Genomic DNA, 20255 nt, shown 5'->3' on the forward strand with positions numbered 1-20255 from the left:
TAGGGGATATTGGACATAATGTACCTTCTCTCACCCCCTCCCATGCTGAAATAGGGAATCTGATGTCCCTTTCTGTCTATAATGACCATATTTATTATTTTTCAATTCTGAAGTTAGTTTGAAAAATATAAAGGAAGCTGGACTTGATATAGTTAGATGGAAGCTCCATTATTATAAAAGGAGGTCAGTTAATATGGATCCACCACTTTCACTGATTTCACCTATAAAAATAAATAAAGATATACATACATTTCACCTGTTTGAATAATAAACATTATATAGGTTGCTAAGGGGTTTCTGAACATGGGCACACTTTGTTCCTCTTCTTAGACATTGTATATTTGAACTAGTATGCATAACTAAATAGGGTTACCCTAATTTACACTTCTTCTATTCTTGTATCCTTTGCCTTACTTCTGTGGAAATGAACTGTAATTGTTGCAGTTTTCTGGCTTAGATGCTGAGTTCTGAATGCTTTTAGATTTATTCTGACATCAGGCTGAAGCTGTTTTAAAGTGTTGCTTGGTGCAGAAGCTTTGGGAGAATCGCTAATATTGACTTAACGTATTTGGCAGAAGACTCACTAAGGGATTGCTCACAATTAATTGCATCCATCAGATGAGGTGTTCATTAATTATTCCAGTTCTCCCACTCGCTGTTTGATATGGGTATTGCCAGACCAGCTCCTTCTGTTACCAAGTAAAATTACAGTCATGTCTCCTGAGTACCTGTCTTTTTCATGTTCTAAATGAATAAATATTTAAAAATACTTGTGTCAAAAACCAGATAATTAATCCAAAACATATCCAAACTGTTTTGAGATGTATTTGTGTATAGTGAAGGATGCTAATTTGCTAAAAAAGGAAACACTGTAAAACACTAAAGAGCAAGTGTACTACAGTTCTAACTGGTGCACCCTGAAGAATTCCCAGCAGTTTAAAGTGCATTCCTAAGCACATTAAAATACTCAAAATGGGTAATGTTATAAAAGTCACACATTGTGCATCAGGTTTAAAATCCACAGCAGCCAATCAGATGTTTGATTTCATACAGAAGCACAGAGGTCTTTCAAACAGTCTGGGGAGACTGCACTCCCTCAAGTTGGTACTAAGCAACAAATAAGGTGCCAGCACTCATAAGCAGATTGCAATGGGAAACTAGTCCCTCGTGTTTAATGTGTCAAGAAGAAACAAACAACATTTCAGGGGGGGTTCCAATTGAGGGGAATGCCCCCAAAACATTGTTTGTTTTTTCTTGACACATTAAAAATGAGGAATTAGTTCCCCATGCCTCTAAGCGCCGGTACCTTTTTTGTTTTTCATTGCATACAGGTGACTAGTAACTTCTTAATGGTTGGTTGATGTACACTGTTGTGTTTTTGGGGTGATAATTGCTAGATTTGCTGACAGTAGAAAGGAACCTGGTTGATTACCATAATCTAATAACCCTTATCCATCATGCTGATAGCAAGCTAAATCTGCATAGTTTCACAGTATTAAAGCCACAGCCATACATGCATCGATTAAATTGTACGAAACCAGGTGCGTGTATGGCTGCTCGAAGAGGCAACCGATATTGCAGAAGGCTGTGGATAGTGGTCAACTCGCGGATCGGCCAGGTTAAAAGATTTTGATCAGGCGCCCAAGCAAAATCTACGTTCGGGGCTGAATCACCAGGTGGAGGTAGAATTTCTATGGTTTCTACCTCCATATCTGACAAATCAGCCGTGAACGTCAGTGGAGGGTGAGAACGATCTTTCGTTCTTTCAATGGTCGCACGAAAGATCGGAATTGCTACGTGTATGGCCACCTTTAGGCTAAAGCCACATGTGGTACATTATCTGCATGCTGAGAATATGCCCCTATGCTGAAACCAGCACTCTTCTATGTCTGCTTCCTGAGCCTCTGTGTCGGCCTGTTGCAGGCACAGAAAGCGGATTTTGGTGTGAAATGCATACTCACGCATTTTGCATCTGGAATCCACTGTGTGTGCCTGCACTTGGGCCTTGGATCTGGGTGCAAACAAAAAGAGCACTGATGTGACATTAGTCTTAATGTTAACAAAGAAAAGAAAACATGTCCAACTTGTTTAACCTTTCGCGCAAGTACATCTTAACCACCTTGTAAAAAAAGTAAAAGATCAGCTAGTCCCTGAATCAATATTATACGAAACTGATTAGTTGTATTTTTTAATTTGCTACAATGACAAACTTTTCTTAAATATATCTAATACATCTTCTACTACAACAGTGTCAGGGAGAGAATTCCTCTTTTAAAGAAAAACCTTTTCATATAAAACGATTAAAAGTTCTTTCTTCTTATATTAAAGGATGCCCTGCAATGTTCTCCAGAAGATCTGTTGCTGTATTGATATGCATTGTAGGCCCCCCAAGGATATCAATATATGCATGCACGGATTTTATTGTTATACGACCAAAATTTTCTAATCCGTCTGATTAACTAAATGACTTATCTCCATGGTATAAAAATTATCAGGACCATAATTTGGAGCCCACACAGTCTAAAAATCGTACAAAACTATGCTTCTTACTATTATATCGGTGTGTGTATAGTTTATGCTCAGTGATCATATGCTCCCATGCAGGCCCATTGTAAACAGTCACAAATTTGACAACTGTTCTTTTTCATCTTTTATTAGCTTAGGGTTTTTTCTGCAGATGTTCTCTCTCTGTTTCAAAAACATCACTTTTAAATGCAGGAGAAACGCATTGCTTTGTATCGGAAAAGCATGCCCCCTTCTCCCTTGAACCTAAATCCCTTTCACTACAGAACAGTATCTTGCTGACCCTTGATGCTGCTGACTGGCATTGCTTAGTTAGTTACCTGCAACTGCTACTGTACATCAAGTATTCATGTACCTTAGTCCCATTAAGGGTTTAAGTAGTAATGAGTGTATGTATCCCATTTCGTTGCTTGCTTTATATGTTACTCTGTATGTCCAATGTATGTAACCCACATATTGTACAGCGCTGCGGAATATGTTGGCGCTTTATAAATAAATGTTAATGTAATGTAATGTTGCGGCGTCACTGCAGAAAATTTCACAAAATGCGGCTACATTTTTTTACACGACTGCGACTTTATTGACATGACTTGACTGTGACTTTTTCCTTATTTTGTGAATTTCCGTCGCCTTTCCTATCAGCCTGCTCCATTGTGTCCTGACCTACACCTGCTTTGTTCTGTTCTGTACCGTTCTATGCCAGCTGTGTCCTGCTCCAGTGAGTCCTATTAGGGGATGAGAGGGAAGTTTTTGCCATGCATGCCAGCTACAGTCTCTCCCACTCTGTTCTGCTGCAGCATGTTCTGTTGTATGCTTTCTCACTTCTGTTCCTTGTCCACTGTTTAGGCATATTCTGTCTTCTATGTAAAAGAGGCGTGCTAATCCTAGTATTAAGGATTTCTACCCAGATAGCACAGTACTGCAACATCACTGTCCAAATTCATATTTTTTCTCCATCCATTAGTACCTAATTTTGATATAGCAGCTTGGCTTCAATCATTTCACATTACTACAATGTAAGCCCTATAAATGCGGTTCCACTATAAGTATATACCAAGGAAAAGAAATCATTAACACCATTTGCTTTTTCAGAGTCTAAATAATATGATCTTGCTCTATCTTACTTGATGCATGGGGTTGAGATTTAGGGATGTTTTCTCTGAATTCGGGAGATGAGGGTAGTTATGGAAAGTTTTTGAGATAAAACCATGAATATACAACAATACATTTCAACTGCTGGATACAAGAATACTGTATAAGTATAACTAGGTAGAGGTGGATTGAGCTCTGTTCCTGAGTGGCCAGTCAAATAATAAGAGTGCAATTGGGGATGGAATCCATGGAGAAATATAATACTTTAAATAGCAACTAATTTTGCCTTTGTTGTATATATGAAAGTATAATTCCAGTGTATTCTTTGAAATAATGATTAAGTGGTGACATTTCCCTTCCTGAAGTAGTGTCTATTCCGCTGACCATACAAAATTGTCCAGGCAATAGCAAAACTTTTAGGATTAACTGGTATAGCAAGGAAATCAAACAAAATGGATCTTTGATTAGACCAAGCCTGATCTTCCACTTACAGCAGAAGTTACAAAACTGAAGCTATCTTATTTTAGAAGAATTATGATAAACCCCGGTTAATTAGAAAAAATAAAATTATGCCTGGAAATGTTGAAGGAATAATTAAAAAAGGAAAGTAAGCAACAAAATGGATAGAATCAATCACATCAGTCATGTCCATGCAAATGAGAATCCTGAAGACCCAAACAGTATACAGGACATTCTGGAGGAACACTGCGTATTGTTACTAGGAGTTTAAACTAACATGACTGCACTTTTTTTTAATAATAAACATATCAAGAACAATAGATCCAACAGTGTTTAATTTCTGTTTGGGTCTAATCTACGACATAAAAGTAATTTGCAGCTCATTAAATACTTAGTGCCCTTTAATGTGTTGCCAGTACCACTTCTCCAATCAATGCACATACTGTAATAGATAATAATACACAAGGTAGCAATAGCTAAAGCATGTAGATTAATAAAACACATTTATGTAGAAAAAATTGAAACAATGCATAATTTAAGTTAACTGAAGTTCCTAAGAAAAAAACAACCTAGAGGGCAACATTCTAATAGGTTATTATTAAGCATATGCCTCAAATTTTCTTCTTTTCTTTAGTCCCATTTTTTCCAGCTGCCTGTTATTGTATGCATATTTACCCTGTAGAGTACAATGTACTTGTATCTGAGCTTAAACAGTATTGTCATAGTGGGAGAAAGGCCTTCCCTCCTCTCATTCCCTCCCTCCTCTGCATACTAACTGTCAATACATTGAAGCTGTCGTTTGTATCTGCGAGTGTTCCCTTAATTAAGACCTCCTAAGAAAGCCTTTTTGTATTGATTCATTCCATTATCCAATTGATTAAGTGCCCTGGCTTCAGGGTCTTTCTCTTTATTGGGAAGCTGAAGCATTCATTCGTTAAGCACAGATGTGAGCAGGAAGTAACATATCAGTGCCTGCCAAACTGGCGTGCGGTTTTAATGATATTCTGGCAGCTATTCCTTGCAAAGCTAGCACTGACAGTTGGTTTTATAGAGTTATATAGTTGTGTTTGCAGTGGGACTGATGTTGTGATCATTGTGTGTAAATAATGAGAGCTATGTAATCAAATGGTCAGATTATCTGATAAGATCGATGACAAAACAGCAGGGTGATGATGCTCACTTACACATACTAATTGTTGCCGTTTAAAGGAACAGTGATGTCAGATTGAAGGTTATTGTTTCTTGAGACTGAAGAATAGGCAGTTATCCTTACTTTTAGAAATTAAATTACTAAAACAAATTTAAGAAATTGTTAATAAATCTCATTTTTCACTACACTACATTGCAGGGCTAAACTCCACGAGTGCTTTTGATCAGATTTAATCTGATCCACCATGCACCACCACACAACAGCATGCAACAACACAAGAATTTGTAGGATCCTACAAAATCTGATCTCCAAAGGCGGTAATGTCAACCAATGTATTCCCTTCCAACAGGCGTGTCATGTCAGATGGCAAAGGTTACATATAGACACCATCCAACAAAAGCACTTGTGAAGTTTAGCCCTAAAGTTGGGCAAACACTTACGGGTGGGAGATATCTGGCTAATTCGATCATTTGGCCCTAGGGCCAAACAATCTAATTAAAAGGCGGCAATAGACACAGTTGGTTCACAGACTGCGTCAACAAGCCGATGCTGTCCCAGATCCAACATAAAAACCAAACATTTGGCATAGAGGTTGTATAACAGTGTGATTAGGATCTATATTTGAGACACTGAGCAAATATTTCTAGTGCCATTTCTAGTGCTGTGTCCTTTACATTACCTGGTCATGTAGCATGTGATTTTCATAAATATATCTCACAATATCTTGAGAGTATCTGATATGAGTTGAAAACAGCATGTATGTCTTTGAATAGCTTATATGTAAATAAGAAGCCACACGTATTAATAACAAAGGCATAAATGCACAGTGCACATGCATAGTCAAATAGTTATTTGGGTCTGTGTATCTATAACTTGTGAGGTGACAAAAAGCTGGGAAGTGGGGGGAAGTGAGAGGGGGTGGCATGCAGACTGGTGTTATCAGTGTGCACCTTGAGCTCCAGTATTAATTGGCCAACGCTGTGCAAATTCCTACTCAGAAGTGGCTGTGATGGCATATACATTAGACTGTTTTAAAACGATTGAATGCTTAATTATAAAGAGAAAAGAATATGTATTTAGAATAGAATACAGGTTTACTGTACTATATTCCTAGTACAATATTGATCGAGTGACTGGCCCAGATGCCATTCTGTATCATCCTTCCAATATCAAGGGGGAAAAGTTGTTTGGTAAAAAACCTGGGGCACTTGCTGAAGAACTGATGCACAGTGCCCTAGGTCTCATAAACCAAAATGCAGCAGTTTTAAGGTGCCCATAGAGGTTATGATCCACTCATTTGGCAACATCGCCAATGAAGGGGTTCTTCTCCTGATGTGCCCACCTAGGTCCAAAAATCAAATTAAAATGGCAGGTGTAGGGCTTGTCAAAGTGAGGACTGCATCAACATGACAGAGTGGTCCCCGATCTGGCGGGAAAATCTAACCTGCTGTTTGAGATCCTGACAATTTTAGGCCAGATATCGGTCGGGTAGGCCTGTCAGGGGTGCCCATACATGGGCAGATAAGCTGCTGAATCAGTCTCAAATCGGACCCAAATCAGCACCTGAAATGTGGTACTGCCACATTTATTTTTCTTTTTTCTTTAAAGATTAGCACTACTTTACCTTAAATCAGGTTGTATGGTGAATTAATCCATTGCTTCAGCTAATAGAGTATCTGCAAACTGGAAATAAAAGAGTGTTCCAAATCCTTTGGCAATGATAATGTTTTCAAATAATGTTTTTTTTTTTTCAAACCACCAAAAACCCCTTCACCGCCATTGTTGCGACATGGCCTTTCAACACTTCAGGAGTTAATATAATGCCACAGAATGCCAGGAGAGACAGACATAAATAGAGCAAAGGAATAAGAACAATAATTACTTTGTCTATCTAATTACCAGCAACAAACAAGACATGCAGGGAAAACAACAAACTTCTTGACAGCATCAATCCCATGGCACCAACTGCTTATTACATTTTGTCTAAGGAAAGGAGCGTGCCGCGCTTTTGATTATTGCAACTGTGCCACAGATCAACTGAGCAATTAACGTTGCTGACAATTGGAGAAAGCTTATTTAAAGAGTATGGACCCATAGAGAGAGAGACTGAGAGGATTTTATTTCTGAGCATTTGTCCCTTTCAACTACTGTTCCTATAATCTCTTGCTTCTGTCAGCCAAACTATTGTATTTATCTAATAAGAAAATATTTATTCTTTTCTTGGTGTGTTCTATACTGTTCTATACCTGGAAATCACCTTATTTAAAATAAATATTTCCCTTGAAAGCCTCCATAGTAAAGGGACAGTACACTGACCATTTATTGATTGAAATGAATATAGAATGTTTAAACGTCTTAAACAAAAAGAATTTAACTTTTTTCATGAATTGTGGCCACCGGAGGACACTGTTTGATCAAAGTGTTTTAGTAAGAGTTTTTCTCAAGAGTTCCCAAGGCCAGTATGGCAGCTCCCGTTTACGATTTAAAAAAATATTGCAGCTAAGCATCCCTCTGTATAATACTTATGCCAATGTGCTTTCAGTTGTGAAAGTACCTACTTATAGGGGGTATTTCTCATTTAACACATTTGAATCTGTAAACACACCTCTTTTTCATGCCTTCTACATGAAGTGCTCTGAGGTGGACACAGATGTGCAAGTCAGTCTGGAAGGAGGCAAAGGTCAATGCTGAATTGCTTCAAGAGGCAAAGCGCGGAGAAGGGGGGACTTTTATTGCCCTTAGTAGCTAAGGGCAAGTCCCTTCTTCAGTTAGTCTAAGGTCCCTGCCATTCACACACACTATGGTTATTTTAATCGGGAATCAACCTGCCTGTATGATTTTGTTATGCATGAGTATATTAAAGTATCCAGTACAGTAAGTTACCTTTGGGGCCCCGCCTCTCCACAAATTTTTATTTTGCCCCTCTTGCAATAAATCGTAATAGTTACAACACTGATCCAGTAGAAATCCAATCAAGCACGGGGACAACCTAAAAATTCCATAAGGATACTTCTTAGGCCCAATGTGCAGGGATCAGTTATCTTTTTTTTAATATTGAAAGCAATGCAGCAGAAGCCAGCTAATTAATAGACCTGTGAAGAAGAATGCAGGGCGTTCCCTACCACCCTAATGCATGGATATGGTCCACACTGGAAAAAGAGGCACCTCCAGTCCTGGTGCTGAAGGCCACGGAACATACTCTGAAACTATGGTGAAAACTCAGATTTAAATATAGGCTAATGTCCCATACATCACCATTAGTCTCCCATCTGGGCAATCCCAAATTTGAACCTGCCTTAACATCACAATATCTCCATTGCTGGCTACCCTTTTTTACTGCACACGGGACCTGATAAACCAGACCCAAGGAATGTTTCTAACAAGAGAAAGTATAAATGATAAGGCCCCAGGCCTTTCCTTGCTATGGTACGAATACTTCATCTGAAACACTATTATGCCTCCATACTACAGGCAGCTCAAGGACTTACTTTAAATTCCTTTGAGCATCTAGCTATCAATGGCCTACCACAAAGAGTATTAATATCTAGTATATATAAGCTGCTAAACGGTTCCTTTTGAATCTTAGACTACAAACATAATTATATGTGGAAATGGGATACACATATTGGCAGGGAACTATAAGAAAACGAATGGGCAGCTATATGGGACAACACCAAGCGGGGAATCACCAGCACTAGACTATCTATAAAATCCTTATGTACTGGTATCATACCCCAGTTAAACTTTATGCACTGTTCCCTGAAGAGTTGCAAAATTGCTGGAGGGGCTCTGGACATCTTGGAGACTTGCCTCCTATCTTCTGGTCCTGCCTCCAGATACAGACCTTCTGGGATGAGATCCTAACATTCATACGGCAGGTTACATCTCAGATGCTCAATAAAGATATCCTCATCCTCCTCCTGGGGAACCTTCCATGCAATTCTCAGAATCTACACAAAAACTGCTCAACCAGATAGTCTCAGCCGCCCGCAACTCCATAGCAGCTAAATGGAAGTCCCAATCTATCCCCTCTATCCTGGAAATAAAACAAAACATCAATAATACCATGCAATTTGAATACAGACTGCCCTGTATAAAAACAAAATACCCCAGTTTCTTAAAATCTGGTCTCCCTGGGAACTTCTCGCCAACATGACCTAACTACAAAACAAAACATAGCACTTGGATGCAGCGACCAGTCAACCCCAGTTTCCTCCTTGTACCCTTTCCCCCTATTTCCCCCTCCTCCTATACCTGTCACCCTCTAAAACTTGGTACACATAGTACAACACAAATCTGATGGCACAACTAGTCAGGCATAAACCCTATCTGGGAATGTGCAGATCAACGATAGATGACTACATAAACCGAACCATATTGTCACCTTCCTTTACTATGTTGATTTTCATAAGAATGCCTGTATAAACTGTACATGTACTGCTTTCTTTTTGAAAAAAATAACATAAATTACAAAAAAATAGAATGCAGGGTGTTGTGGGATTGGAGTTTGATCTAGAGAAGTGTTGGCTTCAAGAGTAAGAACCAGTAATACAAAAGGGACAAAAAATATATATTTATATTTTTAATTATATTTTATAACATTATGCAAAATGTCTTTTTTTTATTTTGATTATCTAGGCAGAATTCCCCATTAAGGCAGCCTGACACCATTCAGATTTATACATGAAGATAGGCCTTTTATCATGCATTTAAAATCTAGTAACATTTCATGTGTTATCTGAATAATGCACTGTAATAATTGTCATAAGACAAACTACAAGCAGTCCCCCTATTTAAGAACTGCCAGGATTATTTAAAGACAGTTGTCTTGAAAATAAGCAACTACATGAAGGCACTCACTAGCTGATGTATGGTACAACCCCCGGGAGATTGCTAATTGCTCTTCCATTGATGCAGATTAGGCATTGAGTAAAATAATGAAAATATCAGCATGTTGCATACAAGGAGCCACACATAGCAAGATCATCTTTGTATTGTACCTGTAAAGATCTATGGCTCCTCTTCACTTTCTCATCTGCTGATGTGCTGTATGATGTGATAGGTCAGCAGATGACATTTTTAAACCTGCCCAATTCCCTGGTATCCATGGTACATGGATATTGGTCGGGATTTGCAAGCCACCCTACACCTACCAATAATGGTATTAGACTTCGTGTTGTAGGATATTATTGGTACATGCCCAACTAGTTATTTTTTTTTCAATAGTTTTCTAAAATCTAACTAAATATTTTATCATGTTTAAATTATCTATGCCTTTGTACATATGGGCGGCATAATCCTTCCACAACATCTTTCCATCACATAAGACAAAAAAAAAAATGACAGCCCCTTTAATATAAGTGCACTGAGACATTTTATTTCCTTGCCCAAATCCCATGTCTGTCTCAGTTATCTTCAAACAGAAAATGCACAATCAGGTTGCTTTTTAGAGCGTTAAATTTATCTGGCTAAAAATTGTCATGGAAGTCTTCTGGGGGTCTTCAGGTGTGTGTCAAGCAGAGGAGAAAGGATCCCGCAGGTGACTATCAGACCTTTGTGAGTCTGGTCACAACATGAAGACTCCATTTACATCCCACAGGGTCCTGACCTGCTCAGCTTTTGTCTGAGATTTATACTAGCCTGATAGCATGCAGTACATTCAAGGTGGTAGATAGGAATAACTTGATTCTTTTTTTTCTAAACACCTATGGGACTGTAGCCAAAGCTCTCTGCTTCCCAAGTCATTGTTTCTAGAGCAGACCTACTTTGTGCAAAAACCAGCTTGGTGGGAGAATTATACCTTGGCCTCTTGGGTCTCATACAGAACTATGTTCAAAGGTAATGCATAGTGAAGTGACTTCTTTTAGCTAGAGTGCTTAGAGGGGCCTGTTATGCTTTTAGGCAGAAATATTGTCAATGGTATTGATTAGTTGATCTGAAAAGCTGCTGGGGTCCATGATGTGTTAAATGTCCTCTTTCCACAGACTTGTAAGTGTGCAAGAAGCGTGCATGGCTGCTCCCAGTGGACAGCAATAATGCAGTTTTGACCCTGATTAGATTGCACAGTGAATGCCAATTCCAATTAAGCCCTCGCTGTTCATTTTTAACCCACTGCTTCATTGTCATTGATGTGATCTCTGTGTATTTCATACTTGCTTTTAGGGTGAAGGCGGCTTCTTTGGAAGATATATTCTGTTTTTCAACATGTACATATGATCTTTCCAACAATCTAGTTCACTTGTTTTTAGTCCAACAGCTATGTGTGAAAGAATTAAGTTCACGCATCAGACAGTTGAATCTGTTTATAAAAACATTTTTTCATGAAAGGAGCAATTTATAACTCCCTTGATATTAGTTGTTACAAAGGGGTGAAAGGGAATCTGACTATATATTTGTTTTTGACCAAAGCAATGTTGCAGCTCTGTCAGACTCTGACAGTCTCTCAGTCTGCATCGGCAGGACAGACCGACGCTTCCTAATATTGTGCTACTTTGCATGACTAGCCCGACTGAAAAACCTGCAGTCTGCAATAAAAATGAGGCAAAAACAATCTTTACAAATCAAGGCAGCATTCCCAGTTGGTTATATGAAGAAGTCATTTTTGATATACTACACTGATGATTTAAAGGTTTCATTACAGGCAGAACGAGAAAATGTACAATGCAGTGAAAGCATATTATAGTGCAAAAACTGTATTAATAGACAAGTTACAAAAACTAAACACAAGGTTTCTATATGGATTTGAATTTATATAATATACAGTTACCCAGGGCTACTACTAATTGCATGTTTATAAAAATAGCCTGAATAAATTCAGTGGGAAAACCATAAATCATGGTTTATCTTATGAAAACACCATAGAAGTTTATGGGGAAATTTGGATATAAGTATTTTTAATAATCCATGGGAGCTCCCACCTTGGATCTTGTATCTGCAGGCCTGGACTGGCAATCTGTGGGTTCTAGCAAATGCCAGAGGGGCTGCTGTAAATGCCATCTATAGACAGTCGCTATTTAGTGGAATGGTGGGGGACTGTTTGGGCCTCTGAGTGCTTAAAATGCCAGGGCCTATTTTTAATCTCAGTCCAGACCTGTGTATCTGTACTGAATTGGTGATATATTAAGGTTATGCATATGCAATATGATTACAATATATAGCTTTATAGAAATTTTAGTTAGTTTTTAGCGTTACTAGCCATTAAAAAGTATTCTCAGCTCAAGCCCTAATCATTGAACTAAGGTTGAAAAATGGGCTATATTGCCTCTTCATTACCAAGCACATAGGGGCTACGTTCTAACAAAAAGTGCTCTACACCCTAGGCTTCTGGTTTGTTAGGGGCTTGTAGGGGCAACCTGAGAGCTTTTCTCATGTGCTCAGTTCTCTAGAACTGGTACTTTCTAAAAACTAGAAAACTAGAATTGCCCAGAAAAGTTTAATAGTACAAATGACTATTTTGCTCCTAAGAGCACTAACATTTGTTTGTATTGTTTAGGGGCAAAAACAATGCAAGCATTGTGTTCCTATTGCCAGGAACACTACCGCAGTTAGCTCTGAAACCAAATATACTATAGTAACATATAGCTTTGTTGTGTGTGCGACAGTAGAAACTTATACCAGCTGCTGGTCGCAGCCTTTCCCCAGAGCTACAGAAAGGATTGCAGAACCACCCGCAATAGTGGGCCTACACAATTTCAGCTTCAAATAGGTTGGCAGCTTGTGTGTAAGTCTCAGGTGACTCAGTCATGTGACCCAGGTTAGAGGTCAGCTGCAATGAAGTAATCATTTGTCAGGCCATCCACTATTACATAGTAGGGGCAAGAAAATGTGCTGTCACTGTGTGTAAAGGCAATTCAATCTCCAGAAATAAATACTTGCTAAAGAAAATGGGAATGAGCTTTAATGTTAAGAAACTTATTTTGTATTTAGAGCATTGTTACAATGCGTACCTTTTTGTTTCTACAATGTTCTAATCCTCAGTAGCAGTTTCCTGCTTCAGCTAAGGGTCAGCAATTTGTCACACAGACTTAAAATATTAATCCTTTAACAGTAAAAAAAAAAAAAAATTATATATATATATGTATGCATACATATATAAACTTCCGTTGACTTATCGTCATTTCTGCACTTACACTGAGAAACTCGTCATTGGAATACTTGGCATTTTCTAGATCAATGGCTAGAGCATTACAGTAAAATCTATTGATTAAAAACAGGAGGTATAATGTTGGTCATTTAGAATGTGGAATGAGGCAATGCTGGGGAATAATTTATCTTCTGACTCTGCATTAACCTTTTATTGACTCGCTTGCAGGCTCATAATTAACACGCACTTTAGCTAAAGTAGTTTCTTGCTAACAGTGTGACCAATACCCAGTAATGCAGTTACCACCTTCTGTATAGCTATGAGATGCATAGTGTCCTTTAATCGGTGTGTTCCCAAGATGCTGTGTAGGCTTCATTCCAGTGACTTTTTGGGGAAGATTTATTATGCTGTGTAAAAAAACAGTGAAAAAATATACCACATGTCGTCAGGCTTCAGTAAAAAGCTGCGTAAAATCTGCATAATTTTTTTACGCATTTTTTCTTCCAATGGAAGTTATGTAAAATAATGGTGTAAAATCTGGTGTTTGGGTGGCGTACTTCCCCATTTATTTTACACATCTTTCTACACTGTTTCTTCGTCGAATTTCATTTTACACAGCATAATAAATTGGCCCTTTAGAGCCACTGAGACCTATAAAAGTGTGTAGTGGAAGTTTAATTACATTTCTATTTCCTAGTGCTTCCTGGTTTCTTCCTTGCAGTTACCTATAACTGACCATGCATTTATATAGTTGGTTAATTTGCAGATTAACTTCTGGTTGTGCCTGCAATTGGTAGCATTGAATCTGCCCAGGTAAAGCCACATGCAGCTGGTGTCCGCCAACAAACCCAAGACTTCACGTTTGTTGGCGGATATTGGTTGCATGTGCCCACACACAGCTAGATTCAGTGCTTCAGGGTGCAAGAAGAACAATTTTTAAGGACATGTAAACCGTACATTTTATACCATGTACATTATATAAGTTGGGCACATCTCCCTTTCCCAAACGGCATAATTTTTTTTAAAGGTAAATTTTTTATTTGTTTTACAAAAAATCAAACAAAACAATAAGATAAGACATGAGTATTGCCATACATTTTGTTATAATAAATCAATCAATACAATATATTACAGTGTGTGCATTCTTTCACTTCATGTTAAGGTTATCTACTGCTGGTGGCGAGTCGGTGTACTGATATGGTTGGTGTTAGATTATGGTAGAACTATGGGCCCTCGGGGTCTGGGTTGCACCAGACACTCCACACTTTTCCAAACTTGTCTACCGCTCCCCTGCCAAACGGCATAATTTATACTGCATATATCCCCTCCATTCACCAGCACCATCATATTTTCCTAAAACAAATAGCAGCTTTTCAGTGACCATTTTCCCTCTGATGCATCATCAGTGACATTTACATCTGAAAACAGCAAAGACCCTTATTCGGTGTAAATTTCATCAAGAATGCAGGCTCACACAGGCAGAACTTACAAAGTCCGGCTTGGATTGAGCACTGTAATAATTAAACTGAGCTCAGGAGAGGAGGTTAGGAGAAAAAATAGGAGCAGGCAGCTAGAGCAGAGTTTCTATGGGAACCAGCAATGCCATCTCTTCATTGGCTGCTAGAATGGAAGGCATATTTAGTAATCTGAGTTGAGAAGAACTGAGCATGCTCAGTAGCCAACAGCCAAAGTAAATTTGTGAGGGAGAGGGCTGAGTGGGTTACTGAGTAATTGAAGTGGTGCAGCAGCTGCAACTATTAACCTTTCATCAACCAGAGTGGTGGGTATTAAATATTTTAAATAGCCTGTTCACTGATTAAATATTTTATGGAGTGTTTACATGTGCTTTAATAGGTTTGTTTAAATTACCTCAGAATAATCCTATTTAATCCTATGCAGTTTGACTTGGGACAGATGCACTATATTTTACTTTGCTTTCAAAGTGATTGCTTTTTGGTTGGTGCAACAAGCCGCTCCTTGTAACTTTAGAGCCGAATTTCTGTTTTTTAAAATGGAAATTTGGCTGTGCTAGTGCAGAGAGCACAATTTTGCTCTAGTCTGCTTCTCTTCTAAAAAAGAAAACATTACATTTTTTCTTTGGCTTTCTTCAAGATAAACTAAAAGGTAGGATTTATTTGGGTAGTAGCTGAATTTGATGGAGATATGTTTTTGTTTAACCTTAACTACCATATAATTATTTAAATATGTACATATTTAGCTTCTTCTACCACTGGAACTTCTGATGGAGAGGTCTGATTGTTGCATGTTAAAGGAGAAGGAAAGGCTAATAAAGAGTTAATCTCAAGCTGCAGGCATACCTTCAGTTCTCTCAATAGTGCCCTTAAGTCTCCCCATATTTCACCTGTTCAGATGATCAGAAACCAAATTGGAAAAAAAAAAACGCTGAGCTGTGTAAATAAAGGTCCCACTCCTGCACCAAGACCAAGACCAGGTGAACATGCTCAGTTAGTTAGACTATGAGGAAGCTTCCTGCTGATTGGCTCAGATCCACATTCCTAAGGGGGGGGAGTTCTTAGCATTCTTGAGGGAGGGGGGGAGCAGGAGAGGGGAGAGAGCAGAGAGCTGCGTGTCTCTGGCACACAAATTACAGACACAACTAATCTTTTGACATAGAAGTCAGAGCAGCGTTTCTGTGAGTGCTTATGACTGTATTTACATAGACCTTTCTGATAAAGCTTACTTAGTTTTTACCTTTCTTTCTCCTTTAAGCACCCCCAAGTACTCATAAGTCAGGAGTTACATGACTCTATCTAGACTACTGTCAATTCTCTTTGACTCATGGTAACACCTTATTTTGATTATTTGTCCCTTAAAGAGCCAGTATTCACCCCTTTCCATCATGAGCTCAATAAATAGGGCTTGTGCTAAGCATACTGTTGCCTATTGTTTTGATTAAGAAATATTTATGTTTTCCGTTATTTCTGACACTAATCAGGAATATGAAGCCAGTTTCACTTTTCTTGTCTCTTCCTGTCCCACAGAAGCTCAGAGGAGCTGAAACTAATTGCCAATCCTGCTCCAAGGCTGCTGCTTAAAGAAGGGAGGGGTTTGTTTGTTTGTGCTTTGAACAAATTGCCCTGTTTATACAGGAAAGGAGGGAAGTTCAGTGGAAATAGCCCAATTTTATAATAAATGCTTTATAATAGCAAAAAGTTATTATGAAAATTAAAACTATAGGCAGAATGTAATTTTAAGTCATCCTATTTATCATGCTCCTTAGCTCCTAATGTCAATATTGCCCCTTAAACTGGCCTTTTAAGGGTTCAATTGGCCTTCTCCCTGCTCAGAGTTGTGATTGTAGGTTTGTAGTCATATCAGATTTGAAAAGTCATAGCAGTTTAGTGCAAATTGTGCAAACTCACCTTTTATACATAACTATTTCTATACCTGTTTTAAATAATACAAATGGTATTATAGGTATAGACTATTATACATAATGCTTGGGCCCTGGCATATTCCTGAAGCATGATTTACGGTTAGTTATTTTGCCAACAGCCTAAATGAATGCTGTCTTAAAATGTTTATGACAGATTGTTTAAATGGGGCCCTTTTTGAAATACAATTGTAGTATTAAGGAGATTTCTTCATAAAAGATGAATCAATCCCTGTGCTTGTGACTAATTTTGTAGCTTGCAACCCAACCTTTTAAACTGCCACTATAGAAGAATGTATTTTGCCGTAGCTTTGAAATAGCCTCCGTATTCTTTGGAAAGCATACATGTACTGGACTATTGAATATAGTTATTAGTTAAGTATAGCAGCACAGCTATTAAAATCCCAGTTAAGGACCTCTGTTGCATTGTAGTAAAAGAGTTAAACGCCTCTTGATCTATGTAGAAGAACCTGTACCATGGCCTGCAAATACAACCACTGCAATATTCATGCCAGCAGGCTCACCAGCGATTACCAACTGCCTGTCCCTTTAATCCCTTTGTTTTAAATAACTAATGAGAAGCGTTTAAACTCATTACTCTTCCTGCAGGGGCCCGTAGGTCGGCTAATCTTATTATTTATGAAGTGATGTGCTCTGTGATAGTACTTAGTGCATGTTAACAGATGCTATTATCTCAGTCTGAATCGAGAGTGCTGGAGATATATGAGAATGTTATACTGTGATTCTTCAGCAAGAGCGTTATGCACAGCAACCTGAGTGTACAGGACCAGGAGGGGACCATAAAGCATTCGGTGACACAAGCTCAGGAGGTGCCAAAAGTCATGTTACAAGTACATTTAGAAATCCTATGGGACGGACGCCACTAAAATGAATACATTTTTTATGTTGATTTAAAAAGTTGAAACATTAGAATTTTATTGTGTCCCTTTTAGACTTATCAAACTGTTAGTACACTGTAGCTATGGCATTAGATTGATATAACAATTCCATATTGCATAACACTGACAGATGTTGCCAGTTTAAGGGAAAGTAGTTTTTATGACATACACAGTTCACTAACAACTTCTTTATGGTCAGTGGGAATTGCAATGTTCATATCTGATACAAGCAGCAGCTCTTGGTCAGTGCATCTAACAGTGCAAGAGTATCCTTAAGAAATGACACAAGAACCTTGCATATTCTATAAACTGTATCGTTATAAATGGTGTTAAGTGATGTTATCAGGTCTAATCAGTGCTTAGCGATTTATTTTGTGTAACATGACTGAAAATGGTTCCAAAAACAAAACATTTACACACAGCTGGGCCACTATGCATAGAGTATACCTGTGCCATATACAAAATAATTATCATTCTGTGGATTCTGTATTGCAGTCTATTTATTTTATTTAATTTAAAAAAAAAACAATCACAGACCATGATTTCTAACAATCACAGTAACTGTGAAACCTATACTACAACCCCAAGTTGGACTGATCCAAGCAGGGACCCTGGGGCCGACAATTAGATCATAGAGTTGCGTGCCTGACAAGGACTGTATCAATGTGCCAATGTGGTCCTCGTTTTGGACTTTAAAACCTGTCCGATTGATATCTGCCTGAGTTGGCAGCTTTTATCAGTCCATGAGTGACAAGCTTAACTCTTGTCTGATTGTCCAGCCATCCTTGTCTTTGGGCTTTATTTTCTGTAGCTCGAGGATCACTTTATATAGTAATTTTCTAGAAAATTGGAAAGGATATATCTCTTTGAGTATAGAAAACAATCACCATACAGTCTGCAGTGTATATTCATTGTATTCTGTTTTTTTCCTTATACGCAGATAACTACATTTATTATTGACATGTTGGCTGAAACTTCATCTTTTTCCCACTGTATTGTAAATAAATATATTTATTGGGGCTGTGCTTTTGAGCATGATGGACATTTTTGTGCTTTATTAGTTATAGCAAGACAGTTCGCAAACTTTGTGTCTTCACAATTTGGTAACCTTACATATAATAATATCATAATACTGATGTAGAAGCCAACAGTTGTCAACCTTGTGTGTTTCAATGACACACAGTTCATGATAGATAAGACATATTTAAGTACATGTATGCTTTGTATTTTCTTTATAAATCTGCACACCATATTATGTAATCATTTTGATCTGTTCTTCACTGGCATTGTTTCTGTTTCTTTATAGGTGCAGAAGCAAACTCGCCAAGAAGTTGCCTCCAGATCAGGCCCCATGTTGCTACCCATACTGGAATGATGACAACAAATCTATGCCATTATCTTTTGATCTGCACAGTATCACATTTGCCCTTCAAAACAGGCTTGAAACTTTAGAAGCTTGACATCTCTTTGATTCTTTGATTTTTTTAATTCACTTAAATGTTGCTCCTCTGCTTTTTAGATACAGTTTTTCTTCCTAACGGAATAAAATAACCAGCCTAAACCTTCTAACTGTGCAAAACTAAGAGAACCTATAAAATCTGGGATTTTTTACTTTCTTACAAATAATATTATTATTAGTCTAAAAAGGAAAAGAGAAAAGTGATCAAGAGAAACGCCTTTGCACCTCTCTCTGGTATATACAGTAAGTCCTTAACACTCATGAACAAATAAATAAACTTAACTTTTAATAAATATACATTAGTTAAAAAGTATGTCAAGTGACCTAAAATCAAGGGCATGGCTGAGTTACTGCCCTTGGATACCTGCAGTACCACACTGTGTTTGGGAGCGTTAAGCCAGATGCATACTATGCGCGTGCATACTATATTGCATCGCCATGGCAACCCCATATAACACAAGTGCACCAATGCCAACACATATGTAGCGTTGCATATTAGAAGGGAGAGAACTGCCTAATGCGAATGTCAGAACTCCACACCCATAGATTCACGCTACCATGACAACCACTCATAGCTAGCACCTAGGGGCACATTCATGAAAACACGAGTTTGAATCCCGAATGGAATAAATTCGGATTGGATATGATAATTTCTTAAGATCACAAATATCACGAATATGCTTACGAAAAAATTGTATTAGTCACGATAATATCGTATTGGCGCTCTGAAAGTCACAAAATTTTTGTACGGAACGATCGTAAAATGCAGGAAAACCTTTCTGACTTCTGTGATCCTTCTGTGCATGATTTTGGAAGCCTCCCATAGGACTCAATGGCACTCTGCAGCTCCAACCCGGCCCAAGGAAAGTCTCCCATAGGGCTCAATGGCACTCTGCAGCTCCAACCTGGCCCAAGGAAAGTCTCCCATAGGGCTCAATGGCACTCTGCAAATCCAACCTGGCCCAAGGAAAGTCTCCCATAGGGCTCAATGGCACTCTGCAGCTCCAACCTGGCCCAAGGAAAGTCTCCCATAGGGCTCAATGGCACTCTGCAGCTCCAACCTGGCCCAAGGAAAGTCTCCCATAGGACTCAATGGCACTCTGCAGCTCCAACCTGGCCCAAGGAAAGTCTCCCATAGGACTCAATGGCACTCTGCAGCTCCAACCTGGCCCAAGGAAAGTCTCCCATAGGACTCA

The 20255-nt window shown here is 38.5% G+C and overlaps 1 protein-coding gene across 4 annotated transcripts in view; it reads left to right on the top strand.

Annotated features, from left to right (window-relative positions):
- The window catches only part of fto (FTO alpha-ketoglutarate dependent dioxygenase), a 175939-nt gene extending 156773 nt beyond the window's left edge, over positions 1 to 19166 (top strand). For all 4 annotated transcript variants that reach the window (XM_012961194.3, XM_018093066.2, NM_001017273.2 and 1 more), the window contains 1 exon segment: positions 18907 to 19166. In XM_012961194.3, the coding sequence (XP_012816648.1) occupies positions 18907 to 19060 (154 nt within the window). In that variant the 3' untranslated portion in view covers positions 19061 to 19166.
- Positions 19167 to 20255: the final 1089 nt, after the last annotated feature.

The sequence above is a fragment of the Xenopus tropicalis genome, chromosome 4 (genome assembly GCF_000004195.4).
Source record: "Xenopus tropicalis strain Nigerian chromosome 4, UCB_Xtro_10.0, whole genome shotgun sequence".
Classification (NCBI taxonomy): Eukaryota; Metazoa; Chordata; class Amphibia; order Anura; family Pipidae; genus Xenopus; species Xenopus tropicalis.